Source organism: Oscarella lobularis, chromosome 1 (genome assembly GCF_947507565.1).
Source record: "Oscarella lobularis chromosome 1, ooOscLobu1.1, whole genome shotgun sequence".
In the NCBI taxonomy this organism is placed as follows: Eukaryota; Metazoa; Porifera; class Homoscleromorpha; order Homosclerophorida; family Oscarellidae; genus Oscarella; species Oscarella lobularis.
In genome coordinates this window covers 137,136-159,679 of record NC_089175.1, presented here as the reverse complement: position 1 = coordinate 159,679, position 22,544 = coordinate 137,136, and the positions used below count along the sequence as shown (strand labels likewise).

The 22,544-nt window shown below is 46.1% G+C and overlaps 6 protein-coding genes and 1 long non-coding RNA gene across 37 annotated transcripts; 1 reads left to right on the top strand and 6 right to left on the bottom strand.

Annotated features, from left to right (window-relative positions):
• Window position 1: 1 nt before the first annotated feature.
• Window positions 2–20,934, top strand: LOC136193631 (neurochondrin-like). Of its 29 annotated transcripts, none has more exons than XM_065982649.1 (39): window positions 2–101; window positions 155–254; window positions 300–385; window positions 437–504; window positions 552–685; window positions 737–873; window positions 922–981; window positions 1,035–1,110; window positions 1,165–1,255; window positions 1,307–1,349; window positions 1,406–1,444; window positions 11,636–11,717; window positions 11,768–11,877; window positions 11,930–12,048; window positions 12,094–12,256; window positions 12,304–12,427; window positions 12,589–12,726; window positions 12,779–12,874; window positions 12,928–13,000; window positions 13,060–14,457; window positions 14,524–14,607; window positions 14,654–14,726; window positions 14,777–14,861; window positions 14,912–15,007; window positions 15,068–15,239; window positions 15,308–15,422; window positions 15,476–15,628; window positions 15,796–16,627; window positions 16,680–16,752; window positions 16,803–16,877; window positions 16,929–17,032; window positions 17,090–17,362; window positions 17,426–19,534; window positions 19,590–19,893; window positions 19,949–19,988; window positions 20,037–20,118; window positions 20,169–20,543; window positions 20,597–20,693; window positions 20,747–20,934. In XM_065982649.1, exons 1-19 carry the CDS (start codon window positions 15–17, stop codon window positions 12,981–12,983), a joined length of 1,809 nt encoding a protein of 602 aa, XP_065838721.1. In that variant the 5' UTR covers window positions 2–14; the 3' UTR covers window positions 12,984–13,000; window positions 13,060–14,457; window positions 14,524–14,607; window positions 14,654–14,726; window positions 14,777–14,861; window positions 14,912–15,007; window positions 15,068–15,239; window positions 15,308–15,422; window positions 15,476–15,628; window positions 15,796–16,627; window positions 16,680–16,752; window positions 16,803–16,877; window positions 16,929–17,032; window positions 17,090–17,362; window positions 17,426–19,534; window positions 19,590–19,893; window positions 19,949–19,988; window positions 20,037–20,118; window positions 20,169–20,543; window positions 20,597–20,693; window positions 20,747–20,934. The 29 variants fall into 29 exon arrangements, with proteins under 29 accessions (XP_065838721.1, XP_065838754.1, XP_065838747.1 ...); XM_065982682.1 differs by having other exon boundaries at window positions 15,308–15,628; window positions 15,796–15,867; window positions 15,921–16,627; XM_065982675.1 differs by having other exon boundaries at window positions 15,308–15,628; window positions 20,169–20,354; window positions 20,424–20,543.
• Window positions 6,235–7,630, bottom strand: LOC136193862 (uncharacterized). The gene is made up of 3 exons (XR_010671486.1): window positions 7,203–7,630; window positions 6,529–6,872; window positions 6,235–6,468 (listed from the first exon to the last, which is right to left on the bottom strand). It is a non-coding gene; the product is annotated as an uncharacterized lncRNA (long non-coding RNA).
• Window positions 9,579–10,959, bottom strand: LOC136193826 (uncharacterized). Its single transcript, XM_065982816.1, has 3 exons — window positions 10,544–10,959; window positions 9,873–10,207; window positions 9,579–9,812 (listed from the first exon to the last, which is right to left on the bottom strand). The coding sequence occupies exons 1-3, from the start codon at window positions 10,898–10,900 to the stop codon at window positions 9,680–9,682; spliced, it is 825 nt and encodes a 274-aa protein (XP_065838888.1). The 5' UTR covers window positions 10,901–10,959; the 3' UTR covers window positions 9,579–9,679.
• Window positions 13,009–14,085, bottom strand: LOC136193835 (uncharacterized). The gene is made up of 3 exons (XM_065982829.1): window positions 13,711–14,085; window positions 13,308–13,651; window positions 13,009–13,242 (listed from the first exon to the last, which is right to left on the bottom strand). The coding sequence occupies exons 1-3, from the start codon at window positions 14,050–14,052 to the stop codon at window positions 13,110–13,112; spliced, it is 819 nt and encodes a 272-aa protein (XP_065838901.1). The 5' UTR covers window positions 14,053–14,085; the 3' UTR covers window positions 13,009–13,109.
• Window positions 15,020–16,265, bottom strand: LOC136193846 (uncharacterized). Of its 2 annotated transcripts, none has more exons than XM_065982839.1 (4): window positions 16,193–16,265; window positions 15,754–16,111; window positions 15,342–15,685; window positions 15,020–15,275 (listed from the first exon to the last, which is right to left on the bottom strand). In XM_065982839.1, the coding sequence occupies exons 2-4, from the start codon at window positions 16,090–16,092 to the stop codon at window positions 15,149–15,151; spliced, it is 810 nt and encodes a 269-aa protein (XP_065838911.1). In that variant the 5' UTR covers window positions 16,093–16,111; window positions 16,193–16,265; the 3' UTR covers window positions 15,020–15,148. The 2 variants fall into 2 exon arrangements, with proteins under 2 accessions (XP_065838911.1, XP_065838918.1); XM_065982846.1 differs by having other exon boundaries at window positions 16,164–16,248.
• LOC136193801 (uncharacterized) lies at window positions 17,048–19,526 on the bottom strand. Of its 2 annotated transcripts, XM_065982788.1 has the most exons (6): window positions 19,170–19,526; window positions 18,802–19,115; window positions 18,281–18,502; window positions 17,862–18,228; window positions 17,445–17,803; window positions 17,048–17,398 (listed from the first exon to the last, which is right to left on the bottom strand). In XM_065982788.1, exons 4-6 carry the CDS (start codon window positions 18,207–18,209, stop codon window positions 17,152–17,154), a joined length of 954 nt encoding a protein of 317 aa, XP_065838860.1. In that variant the 5' UTR covers window positions 18,210–18,228; window positions 18,281–18,502; window positions 18,802–19,115; window positions 19,170–19,526; the 3' UTR covers window positions 17,048–17,151. The 2 variants fall into 2 exon arrangements, with proteins under 2 accessions (XP_065838860.1, XP_065838870.1); XM_065982798.1 differs by having other exon boundaries at window positions 17,862–18,502; window positions 18,829–19,115.
• Window positions 20,828–22,280, bottom strand: LOC136193815 (uncharacterized). Its single transcript, XM_065982809.1, has 3 exons — window positions 21,894–22,280; window positions 21,226–21,566; window positions 20,828–21,165 (listed from the first exon to the last, which is right to left on the bottom strand). The coding sequence occupies exons 1-3, from the start codon at window positions 22,248–22,250 to the stop codon at window positions 20,931–20,933; spliced, it is 933 nt and encodes a 310-aa protein (XP_065838881.1). The 5' UTR covers window positions 22,251–22,280; the 3' UTR covers window positions 20,828–20,930.
• Window positions 22,281–22,544: the final 264 nt, after the last annotated feature.

Below are 22,544 nucleotides of genomic sequence, written 5' to 3'. Positions count from 1 at the left end.
ACGTGTTTTGCCGCATGGCGGCCGCTTCCGATTTAGAACGCTGTTTGCGCCTACTGAACTCGTCCACATCGGACAACGAAGTCTTCGCAGGTCTTCTTTTGGTAAGAAGGCATCGTTTTCGCCGCGCACACGTCCAAAAGGCTCGATTTTCGAGGTGACGCGCATAGCGAAGGCGAACGAACTGAACGCGGAGACGCGCCGTCGAATTTTCGATGCCGTCGGCTTTAAATTTCTCGATAGACTCCTTAACACCGGTAAGGCGACTCGAGCTTCTTCTCATTTCGCTTATTTTCGCGCAGACGTCGCGCCAGAGGGATGTGCAGCTCACGTTTTTCGTTCTCTGGCACTCTCCGTCCTCTCTTGCTTCGCAACCGATAAAGACTTGGTACAACTGGGCTGCAAGGCTGCTATACGTTTGATTGAGGATCTTATTTAGGTCACTTCTCCGCAAATGATCGAGAAAATTCCTCTATTTTGTGAAATAGTTTCGTTAGCCGTTGAACGGTACAACAGAGGGATTCATAAATAAATTTTAATTTTTTTAAATATAGTTCTGATTCTGATTTGGTATCGATGGCTGGCGACTGTCTGGAGTGTCTTGTAGCCATGTCACTGGAGACGAAAACGAGAATGGAATTGATTCAACGTGGGGCAGTACCTTGTCTGGTCAAAAGAGCTTGCAACGGTAGGAGAACCTGACTTCAGTCTTTTCTTCTGATTGAAATGTATGCAATAGGTTGTGACGTCAGTCTTGGAATTCTCATTCGACTTGCGTCCTCCGAGGAGGAGGAAGCATCTCGTTTGTATAGCAATCACAGTTCGGTTATTCTAGAATTGATTAATCATCTGGCAGTAAAATTCAAGGAAGATCAGGTAGAGTATGCACATACTTATGTCTCATTCATATTCTGATTTCTTTAGACTGTTGCAAAATTTGATCTATGTGATCATCTTACGATTCTTCTTCAACAACAGTTGATTGTGAGTATGAAAATCTCTCTATGAGCGTTTTGACTGCACTAGTTGCTTATTAGCTCTCTCTCCCCATTACTGATCCGTGGCCTTCTAACATCAAACACGCACTTGACAGCATTTTCCGAAGCAAAATTGGTAGGAAAGTGTTTTACAGTGAAAGATACGTCATTGATTGTTTCTCTCCGCTAGCTGGTGTATATTGTCGACGTGCTTTGGCTCTTGCCTCTAGTGTGACCAATTGTTTGGGTCTAGACTGGACAATAACGAGACGAGAGAAGACGTAGGGGTGACTCTCCACTCTCTTATGTCTCTTCATAATTTTTTATTCTAGTGATGATGAATTTTTTAAGTTGCTTTTCTATCGCACTTCAGTGGTAAAAAAACACGCTTCCGTCTTTTTTTTGTTCTTGAACCTTTGGTAATTTTGAAGGAAACGAGAATGATTTTAGACGGGAAATGTGTCGAGGAGGTAAGCATTTTTTTCTATAGTATCAATATAGAAGTATCTTTGAGGCGGTTCTAGCTTTTGGAGAGAGACAAAGAAGCGTCGATACTGTACAGCCTCTTAGAACACTACGTCACCTTTTTGGTAACAATGGAAAATGGTAAATTTGCTCCTGTAATAAAAATCTGTAGTACACGTACATTTCTCTAGCTTTAATTGGGGCTGAGACTATTGGTCAAATACATACTGGATTGCGAGACTGCTTAGCGGATGTTGTTGCCTTTTTAGCTGATGTTGATTCTTCAGATTCAAGAGACGCGGTATGGCTGAGGAAAGAATAAACAGACGACTCCTATTGATTTTCTTCTTATAGATGATGGAGTCACCTTTAGTTTCTATGTCTGTACGTCTCCTTGGATCTTGGATCGCAGAAGAAACGGTTGCTCTGCAAGAATCAGTCATTGCTCTGATACCGTTTCTAGTTGAATTGGGGTAATTAGATAAAGACGGGTTACTTATAAACTTATATTGATTTAGAAAAAAATCTTTGATTGACACGCGTTTCCTTTTGCCCGGACTGTGTCACCTATCCGCCGATGACAAGGCGAGGAAGCGACTCGTCGAGACGGACTGTCTTGATATGCTCGTCACATATTTCTACCACGCGTCGGACAGTCTGGAGAAGAGCAATGAGACAGAGGTACACGTTGGTCTCTGAGAGAGAGAGAGAGAGTCAATACTGTATTGTTTTACGTAGGCTTCGTTGGTGACGTGCTGCGGAGTTTTACTCAACTTTTGCGTACTTGAAGCCGCTCTTGTGGCTGATGGGGATCAGTTTGCTCGACTTTTGGAGCGGATTCAGCATCTTTTGCCTATGCTGAGTAAGAAAACGTTCATTATTCTAGATTTGCCTGAATGCTTTTATGAAGATAATGAACACCCTGTCTTGAGAGCTAACTGTGTGACTCTATCTACGATGATTTTGAGGCATAGGCATCATTATCGCGAAGGTCGATATTGTTAGGTAGACGTCATTGGCTATTTTTGCAGTATTTTTTTAGAAAAACGTCTACTTTTTGATTTGATTGTGGAGTTCATTGGAAGTGCTTGTGAATTCGACGCGGAAAAGTGCGCTTTGTCTGCGCGGGTTGCTTCTTTCTGGAGTGATATTGAAGAACTGTGGTTTCTTGCAGGAAAAGGTAGGTGAGAGTTAGTTAGGTGCGGCTACATAGATACAATTGGCGTTTTTAGCTTTTATTGAATGCTTGGCTCTTTATCCTTCGGCTCTTGACAGTCTCAAAAAGGCGTCGTGGATTCGAGCTGCTTCTCGGTCATTAGCAGGGAAAGGTAAGAAGAGATTGGCCAATAAACGTTTGCTAGTATTTTGGAAATATTTGCAGAAGCAAAATCGGAGCTGGAACAGATCCTAAGCGGAATACTTCGAGACATAATCTAAGTGCACTATTGCATCAGGTGAAGAGTGATTCTAGAAACGTTTTTTGAGACCTCAGTGTTACATCAAGAAAAAACAGAACAACAAATCAGCAAGAAAACGAAATCCAAAGTCTCTCCAGCTCAAGCACTACCGAATGCAAAAAAGAAAAATCAGGACAAGCCAAATCTTTTGGGACGGTCTCATTGTAGGAGCTGCGGCGGTTGGAAAGTCATCACAACCCAAGGCTTGCTGAAGAATAGTCCTATCATCTGCAGGTGCGCTATAAAAGATTTTATAATTTTAACTAATAGGTGCGTTGTTGACTCGGTTGTCTGCCTACCATTGGATGACGGCCTCGCAATTATTTCGCGTCAAGGTCATAAGTAGCTGATTATTGCTTCCGCACGTGGCTAGTGTGCAGGTGAATCTCGCGAAAAGAGCCGTGCATTTCGAGCTGAATCCCGTTGCTCGAAGTGCGTCTGCGAAGTTGCTCAGAATCATCTTTTCGGCGTAATAAGCGATCCATTCTGGCGAAGAAGCGGTGTTGATGCAGTCATTGACGTTCGGCGTGACGCATTTCGTCATGGAATAGATTCCAGCGAAGTCAAATAACGGATTAGCGCAAATGTAAGGGCTCAACTGGGCCGTTTCATTACCGCACTTGGCAAACGCAGCATAGCAACGCTTAGAAAAGAGAAATGAGTGGGGGGGCTAACTCGAACAGAGGCCTTCCTTAGAAGCAAGTTATTTAATAATGTTGCAGTGTTCCTCTACCTCTACAAGAGCTCACAAAACTTCTCATTGCGAGCTCCAAGGAAAACAAACGCGCGGGTGTTGGGATTAGTGAAATTGTTCGGAAGCATTACGCTATATTTTGTGTGAAATAATTAGTCGCATGCTTCACCCTCGGCAATCCGAACAATTTCACTAATTCAAACACCCGACCCTCGGGTCTCAAATTGAAACAGCGCTGTTCGGATTAGCGAGGGTCTATACTGTACGTACCTGGCGAAGGTCGGGGTCGTATGCAACCATGCCGTTTCCCAGGCATTTCGGCTGGACTAGCAAATCGCACAAGACGTTTATCACGGCCTCGGAGCACTGCACCGAGTCGTTAGATAGTAGGCTGGCATAGAGTGGGATGATGCTGTCGTCCAATGTCTTGACCAGGCGGTTTGCTATAGAAACTGGCACCGTGTAATCGGCGGGAAATGTGCAGTGGGTCCTCCCAGTCGGCCTCTGACAGTCAGTCAGAGAGCTGACTGAGTATGGGACGCCTCCTATTGGTTGATAGCGAATGCCCGCGCTTGCGGGAACATGAACGCAGAAGAGTGCCGAAACGATCGCAGCGAAAACGTACATCAATGATATCCGCGGTCGAGTACAGGTACAGGTACTGTACGTGTGTCCGGGTAGCTGTCCAAAGTATAAAGGCGAGTAATCCGGGACTCAGTCTGTAGCTGTAATTAATTAATTAATGGAGCCGACCACCGCCTCCTATTGGTTGATAGCGAATGCCCGCGCTTGCGGGCACGCAGAAGAGTGCCGAAACGATCGCAGCGAAAACGTACATCAATAATCCGCGGTCGAGCACAGGTAATATACGTGTGTCCGGTAGGTGTCCGGTAGGTGTCCGGTACGTGCAAAGTTCAAAGGTGAATATAGTCCGGGACTCGGTCTTTACTAAAGTCTCTGTTGCGTGTACTGTACTTTTACGTGTCGTTCTAACATAGATATAATTCCCCGAACACCAGGGCGCGTCTCTCAAACGTGATCGCCCAAAAACCAAAGTGTTTTCTGTCGGTTACCCTGACGTCACAATCGCACTTAGGCCAATCACACACACAGGTGCCTTTATGACGTCACAGTCATTGTGATGTCATACTCTCCCGTATTTTGAACAAAATGTACATAAAAGGTGACGTCACAGTGGATAGGAACCCCGGATTGTGTTTAAAACTTTTCAGGAAGGAGTAGGCATATTATACAGGCTACTTTATCAAGGATAAATACATAACGGGCACATAGCAATGAGCTTTATCAGTAACGTTCATAAAGGGAACACAGTAAAGGAGCACGTTGGGTTTGTCGTGCTGCGAGCTTCGCTCGCAGCACGCAAACCCAACTGCGAGCTGATAATGGGTCTCGTGACACGATCACCCAAAGAGGCAGAGGTTAGGGTTAGGAGGGGTGTAGCTTTGTGTCGCCCTTACATAAGAAGTCAAATTGTAGGCTTTTGCGGAAAAGAAACATGCCAATTCACGTTTGTTAGGCAGTGCGATGCAAAGTATGCAAATAGGCTTTACTAAAATTAGAGTAATAAGAATGTGCTGAGGGTGTTCGGGGATCCCATGATGGCTCACGAAAGGCCATCATTATCTAGTATTATCTATGATGCTATAGTAACTGCACAATTAATAAATTAATTGACGGGAGATATTCGCCAATAAAAGCCGCGGCTGAAGTCAATAGAACTGAAGCCGCAGAAAAAGTGCGGTCTTTATTCGAACGTGTGGGTCATATTTCTCTTAATTAATTAAGGGCGACTTTTATTTGCGACTTTACATTGTCGTTTTAATTAATTGCCCTTCCTATTTTGTAGAAATCACGGCCACGAACGTCCATACTGCAACTGGGGCGTCATAATACCAAGCACACGTCAATTTTTTGCGATTGTATTCTACCGCGCGGCGACACCCAGCGTGCGCTATGGAAATTGACTCGATTGCGCGTGCTACGAAAGCGGTGGAAACTAACGCCTTTCAGCACAGTTCTAAGCTGTTGATTAGTTCAAAAAGTTTCGGTAAGCACAGACACCCGAAATAAGAGCGATTCCGAGGTGAAAAATCATGATGCGCGCTATCGTAGCGAAAATCTTACGAGAAAGGAAGCGTCTCGGATAGCAGAGGTATCTATCGCGTGCACACATGCAAAAGCTGTAGTCGAGCGAGTGTACGTGAAAGAGAGACAGCTGCAGGTTTGCAACAAAGCGATATTGGAAGTGCTTGTGAATTCGACGCGGAAAAGTGCGCTTTCTCTGCGCGGGTGGCTTCTTTCTGGAGTGATATTGAAGAACTGTGGTTTCTTGCAGGAAAAGGTAGGTGAGAGTTAGTTAGGTGCGGCTACATAGATACAATTGGCGTTTTTAGCTTTTATTGAATGCTTGGCTCTTTATCCTTCGGCTCTTGACAGTCTCAAAAAGGCGTCGTGGATTCGAGCTGCTTCTCGGTCATTAGCAGGGAAAGGTAAGAAGAGATTGGCCAATAAACGTTTGCTAGTATTTTGGAAATATTTGCAGAAGCAAAATCGGAGCTGGAACAGATCCTAAGCGGAATACTTCGAGACATAATCTAAGTGCACTATTGCATCAGGTGAAGAGTGATTCTAGAAACGTTTTTTGAGACCTCAGTGTTACATCAAGAAAAAACAGAACAACAAATCAGCAAGAAAACGAAATCCAAAGTCTCTCCAGCTCAAGCACTACCGAATGCAAAAAAGAAAAATCAGGACAAGCCAAATCTTTTGGGACGGTCTCATTGTAGGAGCTGCGGCGGTTGGAAAGTCATCACAACCCAAGGCTTGCTGAAGAATAGTCCTATCATCTGCAGGTGCGCTATAAAAGATTTTATAATTTTAACTAATAGGTGCGTTGTTGACTCGGTTGTCTGCCTACCATTGGATGACGGCCTCGCAATTATTTCGCGTCAAGGTCATAAGTAGCTGATTATTGCTTCCGCACGTGGCTAGTGTGCAGGTGAATCTCGCGAAAAGAGCCGTGCATTTCGAGCTGAATCCCGTTGCTCGAAGTGCGTCTGCGAAGTTGCTCAGAATCATCTTTTCGGCGTAATAAGCGATCCATTCTGGCGAAGAAGCGGTGTTGATGCAGTCATTGACGTTCGGCGTGACGCATTTCGTCATGGAATAGATTCCAGCGAAGTCAAATAACGGATTAGCGCAGAGGTAAGGGCTCAACTGGGCCGTCTCATTACCGCACTTGGCAAACGCAGCATAGCAACGCTTAGAAAAGAGAAATGAGTGGGGGGAGGGGGGGGGGCTAACTCGAACAGAGGCCTTCCTTAGAAGCACGTTATTTAATAATGTTGCAGTGTTCCTCTACCTCTACAAGAGCTCACAAAACTCTCATTGCGAGCTCCAAGGAAAACAAACGCGCGGGTGTTGGGATTAGTGAAATTGTTTGGAAGCATTACGCTATATTTTGTGTGAAATAATCAGTCGCATGCTTCACCCTCGGCAATCCGAACAATTTCACTAATTCAAACACCCGACCCTCAGGTCTCAAATTGAAACAGCGCTGTTCGGATTAGCGAGGGTCTATACTGTACGTACCTGGCGAAGGTCGGGGTCGTATGCAACCATGCCGTTTCCCAGGCATTTCGGCTGGACTAGCAAATCGCACAAGACGTTTATCACGGCCTCGGAGCACTGCACCGAGTCGTTAGATAGTAGGCTGGCATAGAGTGGGATGATGCTGTCGTCCAATGTCTTGACCAGGCGGTTTGCTATAGAAACTGGCACCGTGTAATCGGCGGGAAATGTGCAGTGGGTCCTCCCAGTCGGCCTCTGACAGTCAGTCAGAGAGCTGACTGAGTATGGGACGCCTCCTATTGGTTGATAGCGAATGCCCGCGCTTGCGGGAACTTGAACGCAGAAGAGTGCCGAAACGATCGCAGCGAAAACGTACATCAATGATATCCGCGGTCGAGTACAGGTACAGGTACTGTACGTGTGTCCGGGTAGCTGTCCAAAGTATAAAGGCGAGTAATCCGGGACTCAGTCTGTAGCTGTAATTAATTAATTAATGGAGCCGACCACCGCCTCCTATTGGTTGATAGCGAATGCCCGCGCTTGCGGGCACGCAGAAGAGTGCCGAAACGATCGCAGCGAAAACGTACATCAATAATCCGCGGTCGAGCACAGGTAATATACGTGTGTCCGGTAGGTGTCCGGTAGGTGTCCGGTACGTGCAAAGTTCAAAGGTGAATATAGTCCGGGACTCGGTCTTTACTAAAGTCTCTGTTGCGTGTACTGTACTTTTACGTGTCGTTCTAACATAGATATAATTCCCCGAACACCAGGGCGCGTCTCTCAAACGTGATCGCCCAAAAACCAAAGTGTTTTCTGTCGGTTACCCTGACGTCACAATCGAACTTAGGCCAATCACACACACCGGTGCCTTTATGACGTCACAGTCATTGTGATGTCATACTCTCCCGTATTTTGAACAAAATGTACATAAAAGGTGACGTCACAGTGGATAGGAACCCCGGATTGTGTTTAAAACTTTTCAGGAAGGAGTAGGCATATTATACAGGCTACTTTATCAAGGATAAATACATAACGGGCACATAGCAATGAGCTTTATCAGTAACGTTCATAAAGGGAACACAGTAAAGGAGCACGTTGGGTTTGTCGTGCTGCGAGCTTCGCTCGCAGCACGCAAACCCAACTGCGAGCTGATAATGGGTCTCGTGACACGATCACCCAAAGAGGCAGAGGTTAGGGTTAGGAGGGGTGTAGCTTTGTGTCGCCCTTACATAAGAAGTCAAATTGTAGGCTTTTGCGGAAAAGAAACATGGCAATTCACGTTTGTTAGGCAGTGCGATGCAAAGTATGCAAATAGGCTTTACTAAAATTAGAGTAATAAGAATGTGCTGAGGGTGTTCGGGGATCCCATGATGGCTCACGAAAGGCCATCATTATCTAGTATTATCTATGATGCTATAGTAACTGCACAATTAATAAATTAATTGACGGGAGATATTCGCCAATAAAAGCCGCGGCTGAAGTCAATAGAACTGAAGCCGCAGAAAAAGTGCGGTCTTTATTCGAACGTGTGGGTCATATTTCTCTTAATTAATTAAGGGCGACTTTTATTTGCGACTTTACATTGTCGTTTTAATTAATTGCCCTTCCTATTTTGTAGAAATCACGGCCACGAACGTCCATACTGCAACTGGGGCGTCATAATACCAAGCACACGTCAATTTTTTGCGATTGTATTCTGCCGCGCGGCGACACCCAGCGTGCGCTATGGAAATTGACTCGATTGCGCGTGCTACGAAAGCGGTGGAAACTAACGCCTTTCAGCACAGTTCTAAGCTGTTGATTAGTTCAAAAAGTTTCGGTAAGCACAGACACCCGAAATAAGAGCGATTCCGAGGTGAAAAATCATGATGCGCGCTATCGTAGCGAAAATCTTACGAGAAAGGAAGCGTCTCGGATAGCAGAGGTATCTATCGCGTGCACACATGCAAAAGCTGTAGTCGAGCGAGTGTACGTGAAAGAGAGACAGCTGCAGGTTTGCAACAAAGCGATATTGGAAGTGCTTGTGAATTCGACGCGGAAAAGTGCGCTTTCTCTGCGCGGGTGGCTTCTTTCTGGAGTGATATTGAAGAACTGTGGTTTCTTGCAGGAAAAGGTAGATGAGAGTTAGTTGGGTGCGGCTACATAGATACCATTGGCGTTTTTTAGCTTTTATTGAATGCTTTGGCTCTTTATCCTTCGGCTCTTGACAGTCTCAAAAAGGCGTCGTGGATTCGAGCTGCTTCTCGGTCATTAGCAGGGAAAGGTAAGAAGAGATTGGCCAATAAACGTTTGCTAGTATTTTGGAAATATTTGCAGAAGCAAAATCGGAGCTGGAACAGATCCTAAGCGGAATACTTCGAGACATAATCTAAGTGCACTATTGCATCAGGTGAAGAGTGATTCTAGAAACGTTTTTTGAGACCTCAGTGTTACATCAAGAAAAAACAGAACAACAAATCAGCAAGAAAACGAAATCCAAAGTCTCTCCAGCTCAAGCACTACCGAATGCAAAAAAGAAAAATCAGGACAAGCCAAATCTTTTGGGACGGTCTCATTGTAGGAGCTGCGGCGGTTGGAAAGTCATCGCAACCCAAGGCTTGCTGAAGAATAGTCCTATCATCTGCAGGTGCGCTATAAAAGATTTTATAATTTTAACTAATAGGTGCGTTGTTGACTCGGTTGTCTGCCTACCATTGGATGACGGCCTCGCAGTTATTTCGCGTCAAGGTCATAAGTAGCTGATTATTGCTTCCGCACGTGGCTAGCGTGCAGGTGAATCTCGCGAAAAGAGCCGTGCATTTCGAGCTGAATCCCGTTGCGTCTGCGAAGTTGCTCAGAATCATCTTTTCGGCGTAATAAGCGATCCATTCTGGCGAAGAAGCGGTGTTGATGCAGTCATTGACGTTCGGCGTGACGCATTTCGTCATGGAATAGATTCCAGCGAAGTCAAATAACGGATTAGCGCAGAGGTAAGGGCTCAACTGGGCCGTCTCATTACCGCACTTGGCAAACGCAGCATAGCAACGCTTAGAAAAGAGAAATGAGTGGGGGGAGGGGGGGGGGGGGGGGCTAACTCGAACAGAGGCCTTCCTTAGAAGCACGTTATTTATTAATGTTGCAGTGTTCCTCTACCTCTACAAGAGCTCACAAAACTCTCATTGCGAGCTCCAAGGAAAACAAACGCGCAGGTGTTGGGATTAGTGAAATTGTTCGGAAGCATTACGCTATATTTTGTGTGAAATAATCAGTCGCATGCTTCACCCTCGGCAATCCGAACAATTTCACTAATTCAAACACCCGACCCTCAGGTCTCAAATTGAAACAGCGCTGTTCGGATTAGCGAGGGTCTATACTGTACGTACCTGGCGAAGGTCGGGGTCGTATGCAACCATGCCGTTTCCCAGGCATTTCGGCTGGAATTGCAAATCGCACAAGACGTTTATAACGGCCTCGGAGCACTGGGCCGAGTCGTTAGATAGTACGCTGGCATAGAGTGGGATGATGCTGTCGTCCAATGTCTTGACCAGGCGGTTTGCTATAGAAACTGGCACCGTGTAATCGGCGGGAAATGTGCAGTGGGTCGTCCCAGTCGGCCTCTGACAGTCAGTCAGAGAGCTGACTGAGTATGGGACGCCTCCTATTGGTTGATAGCGAATGCCCGCGCTTGCGGGAACTTGAACGCAGAAGAGTGCCGAAACGATCGCAGCGAAAACGTACATCAATGATATCCGCGGTCGAGTACAGGTACAGGTACTGTACGTGTGTAGCTGTCCAAAGGATAAAGGCGAGTAATCCGGGACTCAGTCTGTAGCTGTAATTAATTAATTAATTAATTAATTAGATGGAAGCAATAATTGTCTTTTTAAATAATTGTCCTTCCTATTTCGTGAAAATCTACGTCATCGGGGCGTCGTAATACCAAGCAAACGGCCCGCGCGGCGACCCCAGCGTGCGCTATGGAAAATCGAATCGATTGCTCTTGCTACGAAAGCGGTGGAACCTAACGCCTTTCAGAGCACAGTTACTTAGTTGGTTAGTTTCGGTAAGCACAGACACCCCCGAAATAAGAGCGATTCCGAGGGGAAAAAATCATGATGCGCGCTATCGTAGCGAAACTCTTCCGAGAAAGGAAGCGTCTCGGATAGCAGAGGTATCTATCGCGTGCACACATGCAAAAGCTGTAGTCGAGCGAGTGTAAGTGAAAGAGAGACAGCTTTGCAACAAAGCGATATTTACCTAGAGGTAGACGAACGTACGAAATAGATGTCCATCCCATCCTTTTGCTCTGTGGAATCGATGTGAACGTGGTGGAAGTATGTACAATTTTCATTCGTGAAAATCTTCAATTTTTGCTGATTTTAGGTCAAGAGCAAAGATAAAGATGGGAAATCTGTCGAGGACGTAAGCATTTTTTATATAGTATCAATATAGAAGTATCTTTGAGGCGGTTCTAGCTTTTGGAGAGAGACAAGGAAGCTTCGATACTGTACAGCCTCTTAGAACACTACGTCACCTTTTTGGTAACAATGGAAAATGGTAAATTTGCTGCTGTAATAAAAGTCTGTAGTACACGTACGTTTCTCTAGCTTTAATTGGGGCTGAGACTATTGGTCAAATACATACTAGATTGCGAGACTGCTTAGCAGATGTTGTTGCCTTTTTAGCTGATGTTGATTCTTCAGATTCAAGAGACGCGGTATGGCTAGGAAAGAATAAACAGACGACTCCTATTGATTTTCTTCTTATAGATGATAGGATCACCTTTAGTTTCTATGTCTGTACGTCTCCTTGGATCTTGGATCGCAGAAGAAACGGTTGCTCTGCAAGAATCCGTCATCGCTCTGATACCGTTTCTAGTCGAATTGGGGTAATTAGATAAAGACGGGTTACTCATAAACTTATATTGATTTAGAAAAAAATCTTTGATTGACACGCGTTTCCTTTTGCCCAGACTGTGTCACCTATCCGCCAATGACAAGGCGAGGAAGCGACTCATTGAGACGGACTGTCTCGATGTGCTTGTCACATATTTCTACCACGCGTCGGACAGTCTGGAGAAGAGCAATGAGACAGAGGTACACGTTGATGTCTATGAGAGTTAATACTGTATTGTTTTACGTAGGCTTCGTTGGTGACGTGCTGCGGAGTTTTACTCAACTTTTTCGTACTTGAAGCCGCTCTTGTGGCTGATGGGGATCAGTTTGCTCGACTTTTGGAGCGGATTCAGCATCTTTTGCCTATGCTGAGTAAGAAAACGTTCATTATTCTTATAAAGATAATGAGCGCCCTGTCTTGAGAGCTAACTGTGTGACTCTATCTACGATGATTTTGAGGCATAGGCATCATTATCGCGAAAGTCGATATTGTTAGGTAGACGTCATTGGCTATTTTTGCAGTATTTTTTTAGAAAAACGTCTACTTTTTGATTTGATTGTGGAGTTCATTGGAGAAGCTTGTGAATTCGACGCGGAAAAGTGCGCTTTGTCTGCGCGGGTTGCTTCTTTCTGGAGTGATATTGAAGAACTGTGGTTTCTTGCAGGAAAAGGTAGGTGAGAGTTAGTTAGGTGCGGCTACATAGATACAATTGGCGTTTTTAGCTTTTATTGAATGCTTGGCTCTTTATCCTTCGGCCCTTGACAGTCTCAAAAAGGCGTCGTGGATTCGAGCTGCTTCTCGGTCATTAGCAGGGAAAGGTAAGAAGAGATTGGCCAATAAACGTTTGCTAGTATTTTGGAAATATTTGCAGAAGCAAAATCGGAGCTGGAACAGATCCTAAGCGGAATACTTCGAGACATAATCTAAGTGCACTATTGCATCAGGTGAAGAGTGATTCTAGAAACGTTTTTTGAGACCTCAGTGTTACATCAAGAAAAAACAGAACAACAAATCAGCAAGAAAACGAAATCCAAAGTCTCTCCAGCTCAAGCACTACCGAATGCAAAAAAGAAAAATCAGGACAAGCCAAATCTTTTGGGACGGTCTCATTGTAGGAGCTGCGGCGGTTGGAAAGTCATCACAACCCAAGGCTTGCTGAAGAATAGTCCTATCATCTGCAGGTCCGCTATAAAAGATTTTATACAGTAATTTTAACTAACAGGTGCGTCGTTGACTCGGTTGTCTGCCTACCATTGGACGACGGCCTCGCAGTTCTTTCGCGTCAAGGTCATAAGTAGCTGATTATTGCTTCCGCACGTGGCTAGCGTGCAGGCGAATCCCGCGTAAAGAGCCGTGCATTTCGAGCTGAATCCCGTTGCTCGAAGTGCGCTTGTGAATTTGCTCGCAAGCGTCTTTTCGGCGTAATAAGCGATCCATTCCGGCGAAAGAGCGGTGTTGATACAGTCATTGACGTTCGGCGTGACGCATTTCGTCATGGAATAGATTCCAGCGACGTCAAATAACGGATTAGCGCAAATGTAAGGGCTCAACTGGGCCGTCTCATTACCGCACTTGGCAAACGCAGCATAGCAACGCTTATAAAAAAAAGAGAAATATTTGAGTGGGGGTTAATTCGCAATTGGGTGGATTCTACCTGGGGAAAGCCGGGCTCGTATGCAACCATGCCGTTTCCCAGGCATTTCGGCTGGACTTGCGAATCGCACAAGACCTTGGTCACGGCCTCGACGCACTGTACCGAGTCGTTTATTTGGTTGGCGGAGATTCCGATGTCGTAGTCCGCTGTCTTGATGCGGTCTGCTATAACAACGGGCACCGTAAAATCGGAGGGAAACGTGCACTGAGTCATCCCGGTCGGCCTCCGGCAGTCAGTCAGAGAACTGACTGAGTAGGGAACGCCTCCCACTGGTTGATAGCGAATGACCGCGCTTGCGGGCACGCAGAAGAGCGCCGAAACGATCGCAGCGAAAACGTACATCGATGATCGGCGATCGAGCACAGGTATTGCACCGGATACACGTACGGTACAGGACGTGCATCCGGTGCAAAGTTCAAAGGCGAATAATACGGGACTCGGTCTTTAGCTTGCAACCATACTGTAGTGCAACTACAGTGTACCCACACAATTTGAATTAATTAGACGGGGGCAATAAATTGCCCTTCCTATTTTGTAGAAATCACGGTCACGAACGTCCATAATGTCATCGTGCAACTGGGGCGTCATAATACCAAGCACACGTCAATTTTTTTGCGATTTTTTTCTGCCGCGCGGCGACCCCAGCGTGCGCTATGGAAATCGAATCGATTGCTCGTGCTACGAAAGCGGTGGAAACTAACGCCTTTCAGCACAGTTCTAAGCTGTTGGTTAGTTCAAAAAGTTTCGGTAAGCACAGACACCCGAAATAAGAGCGATTCCGAGGTGAAAAAATCATGATGCGCGCTATCGTAGCGAAAATCTTACGAGAAAGGAAGCGTCTCGGATAGCAGAGGTATCTATCGCGTGCACACATGCAAAAGCTGTAATCGAGCGAGTGTAAGTGAAAGAGAGACAGCTTTGCAACAAAGCGATATTTACCTAGAGGTAGACGAACGTACGAAATAGATGTCCATCCCATCCTTTTGCTCTGTGGAATCGATGTGAACGTGGTGGAAGTATGTACAATTTTTCGTTCGTGAAAATCTTCAATTTTTGCCGATTTTAGGTGAAGAGCAAAGATGAAGGGAAATTTCTCTGTCATTACATTCCTGTCGACTATTGAAGGCCGTATGCATGGTGAAACAAAACAAGTAAGTCGTGTATATCATTTAAAAAATTCGTCTTTTTATTGAATTTTTAGATTCCTGTTGGTTTTCAAGATTAAGATTTGGAAATATTTGCAGAAGCAAAATCGGAGCCGAAACAGAATACAAATCGAAGTGCACTATTTCATCAGGTAGGTGAAGAGTGATTCTAGAAACGTTTTTTTCGAGACCTTAGCGCTACATCAAAACAGAAAAACAAATCAATAAGAAAACGAACACAAAAATCCAATGTCTCTCCACTTCAAGCAAAAAGAAAGAAAAATCAGGAGAAATCAAACTAGATTTCTCATTGCCATGGCAACCGAGCGAGCAGCAGACGTCGGAGAAAGAGCTGCGGCGATTGGAAAGTCATCACAACCCAAGGTGTGCTGAAGAACAGACTTTACATCTGCAGGCGAGCTATAGAACATTTTTTATGATTTTTTTAATAGGTGCATTGTCAACTCCTCGCGGTTGCCTGCCTACCATTGGATGACGGCATCGCAGTTCTTTCGCGTCAAGGTCATAAGCATCTGATTATTGCTTCCGCACGTGGCTAGCGTGCAGGTGAATCTCGCGAAAAGAGCCGTGCAGTTCGAGCTGTATCCCCTTGCTCGAAGTGTCTCTGTGAAGTCGCTCGGAATCGCCTTTTCGGCTTGATAAGCGATCCATTCCGGCGAAGAAGCGGTGTTGATGCATCCATTGACGTTCGGCGTGACGCATTTCGTCATGGAATAGATTCCAGCGACGTCCAACAACGGATTATCGCAAAGGTAAGTGCGCCACGCCGCCTTCGCTTTACCGCACTTGGCTAACGCAGCGTTGCAACGCTTATAAAAAAAGAGAAATATTGAGTGGGGGGGGGGGGGGGTTCACAATTGGGTGGATTCGATTCTACCTGGGGAAAACCGGGCTCATATGCAACCATGCCGTTTCCCAGGCATTTCGGCTGGACTAGCAGATCGCACAAGACCTTGGTCACGGCCTCAATGCAGTTCGAGTCATTTATTCGGTTGGCGTAGATTCCGATGTCGTAGTCCACTGTCTTGATGCGGTCTGCTATAGAAACGGGCACCGTGTAGTCGGCGGGAAACGTGCAGTGGGTCATCCCGGTCGGCCTCCGACAGTCGGTCAGAGAACTGACTGCGTATGGAACGCCTCCTATTGGTTGATAGCGAATGCCCTCGCTTGCGGGCACGCAGAAGAGTGTCGAAACGATTGCAGCGAAAACGTACATCGATGATCGGCGGTCGATCCTACGTACGATATGGCCGAGGGGTTCTCACTTTATGCAGTCTCGCTTCTTACTTCTCGGTTTTATACTTCTCGCTTCTTACTTCTCGGTTTTATACTTCTCGCTTCAGGTCGCGGTTTTACTTTTCGCTTCTCGGTTTTACTTCTTGCTTTTCGGTTTTACTTCTCGCTTCTTAGAGAAACGAAAAGCGAGAAGTCATACTCGGACCCGTTCGAGTATCTGAAAAAACCCATTTCCTTTGGCATATATTGCTGTACGATATGCACAGTAATTCGATCGGTCACCAATTGCGTCACTTGCTTCCTGTGAAAGTAAAACCGAGCAGTAATTGTCGTTTTAATTGCCCTTTCTATTTCGTGGAAATCACGGTCACGAACGTCGTATCATCGTGCGTCTCGGGCATCATAATTAATACCAAGCCAGTACATAAGCACAGACACCCGAAATAACGGGGAAACATGATCCGCGCTAACGTAGCGTAAATCTTACGAGAAGGGACGCGTCTCGGAAAGCAGAGGTATCTATGTATCGCGTTCACACATGCAAAAGCTGTAGTCGAGCGAGTTTAGCTTGCAGCCTTCTATCTTTTCTTTGACTTACGTACTTTTGTTCGGCGGAATCGACGTGAACGTAGTAGTGGAAGTATGTACAATTTTTCGTTGGTGAAAATCTTTTATTTTTGCCGATTTTAGGTCAAGAACTACATTCCGGAAGCGAAGAGGATCTATCAAAGGCTGTAAATCACATGGTGAAAACAAAACGGACAAGTGAGTCACGTGTCAATTTGAAAATTTTATTTGATTACGTGAATTTTTTAGATTCCTCTTGGCTTTGTTCCTCTAGTGAAAGACACGTGTCCTATTTGAGATTTGGAAATATTTGCAGAAGCAAAAACGAAGCTGGAACAGATCTATTGCATCAGGTAGGTGAAGAGTGATTCTAGAAACGTTTTTTTGAGACCCCAGTGCTTTATCAAAAGAAAAACAGAACAACAAATCAGCGAGAAAACAAAAAACACGAAAAATCTAAGGTCTCTCTACATCAAGCACTACCGAAAGCAAAAAGAAAAATCAGAAGAGACCACGCTAGATTTCCCATTGCCATGGCAACCGAGCAAGCAGCAGACGTCGGAGAAGCAATGGTCGAAGATCCTCGCGTCGAAGTAGAAGACTTCGTTGCATCGTCAGTCGGGTTTTTTTGGGACGGTGTCATTGTAGGAGCTGCGGCGGTTGGAAAGTCATTACAAGCCAAGGTTTGCTGAAGAATAGGCTTTACAAGCGCAGGTGCGCTATAAAAAAATGATTGATTCTAATAGGTGCACTGTGTCTGCCTACCATTGGATGATGGTCTCGCAATCCTGTCGTCTCACAGTCGTAAGCAACTGGCTATTGCTTCCGCACGTGCTGAGCGTGCAGCCGTACCTCGCGTAAAGAGCCGCGCAGTTCGACGTGTATCCCGCTTTGAGAAGCGTGTCTGTAAAGTTGCTCGCGAGCGTCTTTTCGGCGTAATAAGCGATCCATTCCGGCGACGTAGCGGTGTTGATGCATTCATCGATGTTGGGCGTGACACATTTCGTCATGGAATAGTTTCCCGCGACGTCGAACGACGGGTTGTCACAAAAGTTAGTGCGCAACTGCGATTTCAACGCTGTCAACGCCGCACTAGTGCACTTGGCCAACGCAGCGTTGCAACGCTTAGGAAAAAAGAAATAATCGAGTCGTGGGGCCGGGTTTATACATGTACTGTAGTACCTGGGGAAATCCGGGCTCGTATGCAACCATGCCGTTTCCCAGGCATTTCGGCTGGACTAGCAAATCGCACAAGACGTTGGTAACGGCCTCGAAACACTGCATCGAGCCGCTGGCCTTCAGTAGGTTGGCGTAGATTCCGATGTCGTAGTCGACTATCTTGAGGCGGTCTGCTATAACAACGGGCACCGTAAAATCGGCGGGAAACGTGCACTGAGTCATCCCAGTCGGCCTCCGGCAGTCGGTCAGAGAACTGACTGAGTAGGGAACGCCTCCTACTGGTTGATAGCGAATGCCCTCGCTTGCGGGCACGCAGAAGAGTGTCGAAACGATTGCAGCGAAAACGTACATCGATGATCGGCGGTCGATCCTACGTACGATATGGCCGAGGGGTTCTCACTTTATGCAGTCTCGCTTCTTACTTCTCGGTTTTATACTTCTCGCTTCAGGTCGCGGTTTTACTTTTCGCTTCTCTGTTTTACTTCTCGCTTTTCGGTTTTACTTCTCGCTTCTTAGAGAAACGAAAAGCGAGAAGTCATACTTGGACCCGTTCGAGTATCTGAAAAAACCCATTTCCTTTTGGCATATATTGCTGTACGATATGCACAGTAATTCGATCGGTCACCAATTGCGTCACTTGCTTCCTGTGAAAGTAAAACCGTGCAATAATTGTCGTTTTAATTGCCTTTCTATTTCGTGGAAATCACGGTCACGAACGTCCATACTACGTATCATCGTGCGTCTCGGGCATCATAATTAATACCAAGCCAGTACATAAGCACACACACCCGAAATAACGGGGAAACATGATCCGCGCTAACGTAGCGTAAATCTTACGAGAAGGGAAGCGTCTCGGAAAGCAGAGGTATCTATGTATCGCGTTCACACATGCAAAAGCTGTAGTCGAGCGAGTTTAGCTTGCAGCCTTCTATCTTTGACTTACCCTTTTTAGGACAATATGTGCACGTACTTTTGTTTGGCGGAATCGACGTGAACGTAGTAGTGGAAGTATGTACAATTTTTCGTTGGTGAAAATCTTTTATTTTTGCTCGCGAGCGTCTTTTCGGCGTAATAAGCGATCCATTCCGGCGACGTAGCCGTGTTGATGCACTCATCGATGTTGGGCGTGACGCATTTCGTCATGGAATAGTTTCCCGCGACGTCGAACGACGGATTATCACAAAAGGTCGTGCGCAACTGCGATTTCAACGCTGTCAACGCCGGATTAGTGCACTTGGCCAACGCAGCGTTGCAACGCTTAGTAAAAGAGAAATGTAGGTGGGGGTTTACATGGATACTGTAGTAGGCTACCTGGGGAAATCCGGGCTCGTATGCAACCATGCCGTTTCCCAGGCATTTCGGCTGGACTCACGAGACGTTGGTAACGGCCTCGAAACACTGCATCGAGCCGCCGGCCGCCTTAATTAGGTTGGCGTAGATGCCGACGTTGTAGTCCGCTATCTTGAGGCGGTCTGCTATAACAACGGGCACCGTAAAATCGGCGGGAAACGTGCACTGAGTCATCCCGGTCGGCGTCCGGCAGTCGGTCAGAGAACTGACTGAGTAGGGAACGCCTTCTACTGGTTGATAGCGACTTCCCGCGCTTGCGGCCACGCAGAAGAGCGCCGAAACGATTGCAGCGAAAACGTACATCGATGATCGGCGGTCGAGCACAGGTACGTGTATCCGGTGCAAAGTTCAAAGGCGAATAATACGGGACTCGGTCTTTAGCTTTTTGCATGTACTTGTCACGGTTCACTTGTCGTGACACTAGACCTACCTACACAATTTGAATTAATTAGACGGGAGCAATAAATTGCCCTTTCTATTTCGTGGGAATCAACGTCCATACTATCATCGTGCGCCTGGGGCGTCAAAATACCTTACATACCAAGGCAAGAACACTTTTAATTTTTTTAGCGTGCGCTATGGAAATCTCGAATCGACTGCGCGTACTACGAAAGCGGTGGAAACTAACGCTTTTCAGCACAGTTCTAAGCTGTTGGTCGATTCAGTTTGGAGTCAAAAAGTTTCGGTAAGCACGGATCCCCGAAAAAGAGCGATTGAGGGAAAAACCTGCTATAACATAGCGAAAATCTTACGAGAAGGGAAGCGTCTCGAAAAGCAGAGGTAGCTATAGCGTGCACACATGCAACGGCTGCAATCGAGCGAGTTTAGCTGCTCGGAAACGCGCACATATCGTCGCCTAACGCGCGCATGCGAAAGTTGACCGTCTTTTTTTGAACACGCGCATAAAAGGGTAAGAGAAAACTGCAGATTTCGCAGCACCAAGGCAAAATCTGCTCATAGAGGTAGACGAAAGTACGAAAGAGATGTCCATCCCATACTTTCGCTCGGCGGAATCGATGTGAACGTAGTGGAAGTATGCACAATTTTTCTTTCGTGAATTTTTTTAATTTTTGCTGGTGAAAAAATCATGATGCGCGCTATCGTAGCGAAAATCTTACGAGAAAGGAAGCGTCTCGGATAGCAGAGGTATCTATCGCGTGCACACATGCAAAAGCTGTAGTCGAGCGAGTGTACGTGAAAGAGAGACAGCTGCAGGTTTGCAACAAAGCGATATTGGAAGTGCTTGTGAATTCGACGCGGAAAAGTGCGCTTTGTCTGCGCGGGTGGCTTCTTTCTGGAGTGATATTGAAGAACTGTGGTTTCTTGCAGGAAAAGGTAGATGAGAGTTAGTTGGGTGCGGCTACATAGATACCATTGGCGTTTTTTAGCTTTTATTGAATGCTTTGGCTCTTTATCCTTCGGCTCTTGACAGTCTCAAAAAGGCGTCGTGGATTCAAGCTGCTTCTCGGTCATTAGCAGGGAAAGGTAAGAAGAGATTGGCCAATAAACGTTCGCTAGTATTTTGGAAATATTTGCAGAAGCAAAATCGGAGCTGGAACAGATCTTAAGCGGAATACTTCGAGACATAATCTAAGTGCACTATTGCATCAGGTGAAGAGTGATTCTAGAAACGTTTTTTTGAGACCCCAGTGTTACATAAAAAAAAAACAGAACAACAAATCAGCAAGAAAACGAAAATCCAAGGTCTCGCCACCTCAAGCACTACCGAATGAAAAAAAGAAAAACCAGGAGAACTAGATTTCCCATTGCCATGGCAACCGAGCGAGCAGCAGACGTCGGAGAAGCAATTGTTGAAGATTCTTGCGTTGAAGTAGAAGACTTCGTTGCGTCGTCAGTCTTTTGGGACGGCGTCATTTGAGTGGTAGGAGCTATGGCGGTTGGTAAGTCATCACAACCCAAGGCTTGCTGAAAAATAGTCCTATCATCTGCAGGTGCGCTATAAAAGATTTTATAATTTTAACTAATAGGTACGTTGTTGACTCGGTTGTCTGCCTACCATTGGATGACGGCCTCGCAGTTATTTCGCGTCAAGGTCATAAGTAGCTGATTATTGCTTCCGCACGTGGCTAGCGTGCAGGTGAATCTCATGAAAAGAGCCGTGCAGTTCGAGCTGAATCCCGTTGCTCGAAGTGCGTCTGTGAAGTTGCTCAGAATCATCTTTTCGGCGTAATAAGCGATCCATTCTGGCGAAGAAGCGGTGTTGATGCAGTCATTGACGTTCGGCGTGACGCATTTCGTCATGGAATAGATTCCAGCGAAGTCAAACAACGGATTAGCGCAAATGTAGCTCAACAGGTCCGTCTCATTACCGCACTTGGCAAACGCAGCATAGCAACGCTTAGAAAAGAGAAATGGGGGGGGGGGGGGGGGGGGGGGGCAACTCGAACAGAGGCCTTCCTTAGAAGCAAGTTATTTAATAATGTTGCAGTGTTCCTCTACCTCTACATGCAAGAGCTCACAATGCGAGCTCCAAGGAAAACAAACGCGCGGGTGTTGGGATTAGTGAAATTGTTCGGAAGCATTACGCTATATTTTGTGTGAAATAATCAGTCGCATGCTTCACCCTCGGCAATCCGAACAATTTCACTAATTCAAACACCCGACCCTCAGGTCTCAAATTGAAACAGCGCTGTTCGGATTAGCGAGGGTCTATACTGTACGTACCTGGCGAAGGTCGGGGTCGTATGCAACCATGCCGTTTCCCAGGCATTTCGGCTGGACTAGCAAATCGCACAAGACGTTTATCACGGCCTCGGAGCACTGCACCGAGTCGTTAGATAGTTCGCTGGCATAGAGTGGGATGATGCTGTCGTCCACTGTCTTGACCAGGCGGTTTGCTATAGAAACTGGCACCGTGTAATCGGCGGGAAATGTGCAGTGGGTCCTCCCAGTCGGCCTCTGACAGTCAGTCAGAGAGCTGACTGAGTATGGGACGCCTCCTATTGGTTGATAGCGAATGCCCGCGCTTGCGGGAACTTGAACGCAGAAGAGTGCCGAAACGATCGCAGCGAAAACGTACATCAATGATATCCGCGGTCGAGTACAGGTGAGTAATCCGGGACTCAGTCTGTAGCTTTAATTAATTAATTAATTAATTAATTAATTAATTAATTAGATGAAAGCAATAATTGTCGTTTTAAATAATTGTCCTTCCTATTTCGTGAAAATCTACGTCATCGGGGCGTCGTAATACCAAGCAAACGGCCCGCGCGGCGACCCCAGCGTGCGCTTAGTCTGGGGGCCAGACCTCTTCGCTCGGGGAGGAGAGGGTCTGGTCACCTGCGCACACTCAGTCTGTACCGCCGCACTGTACAG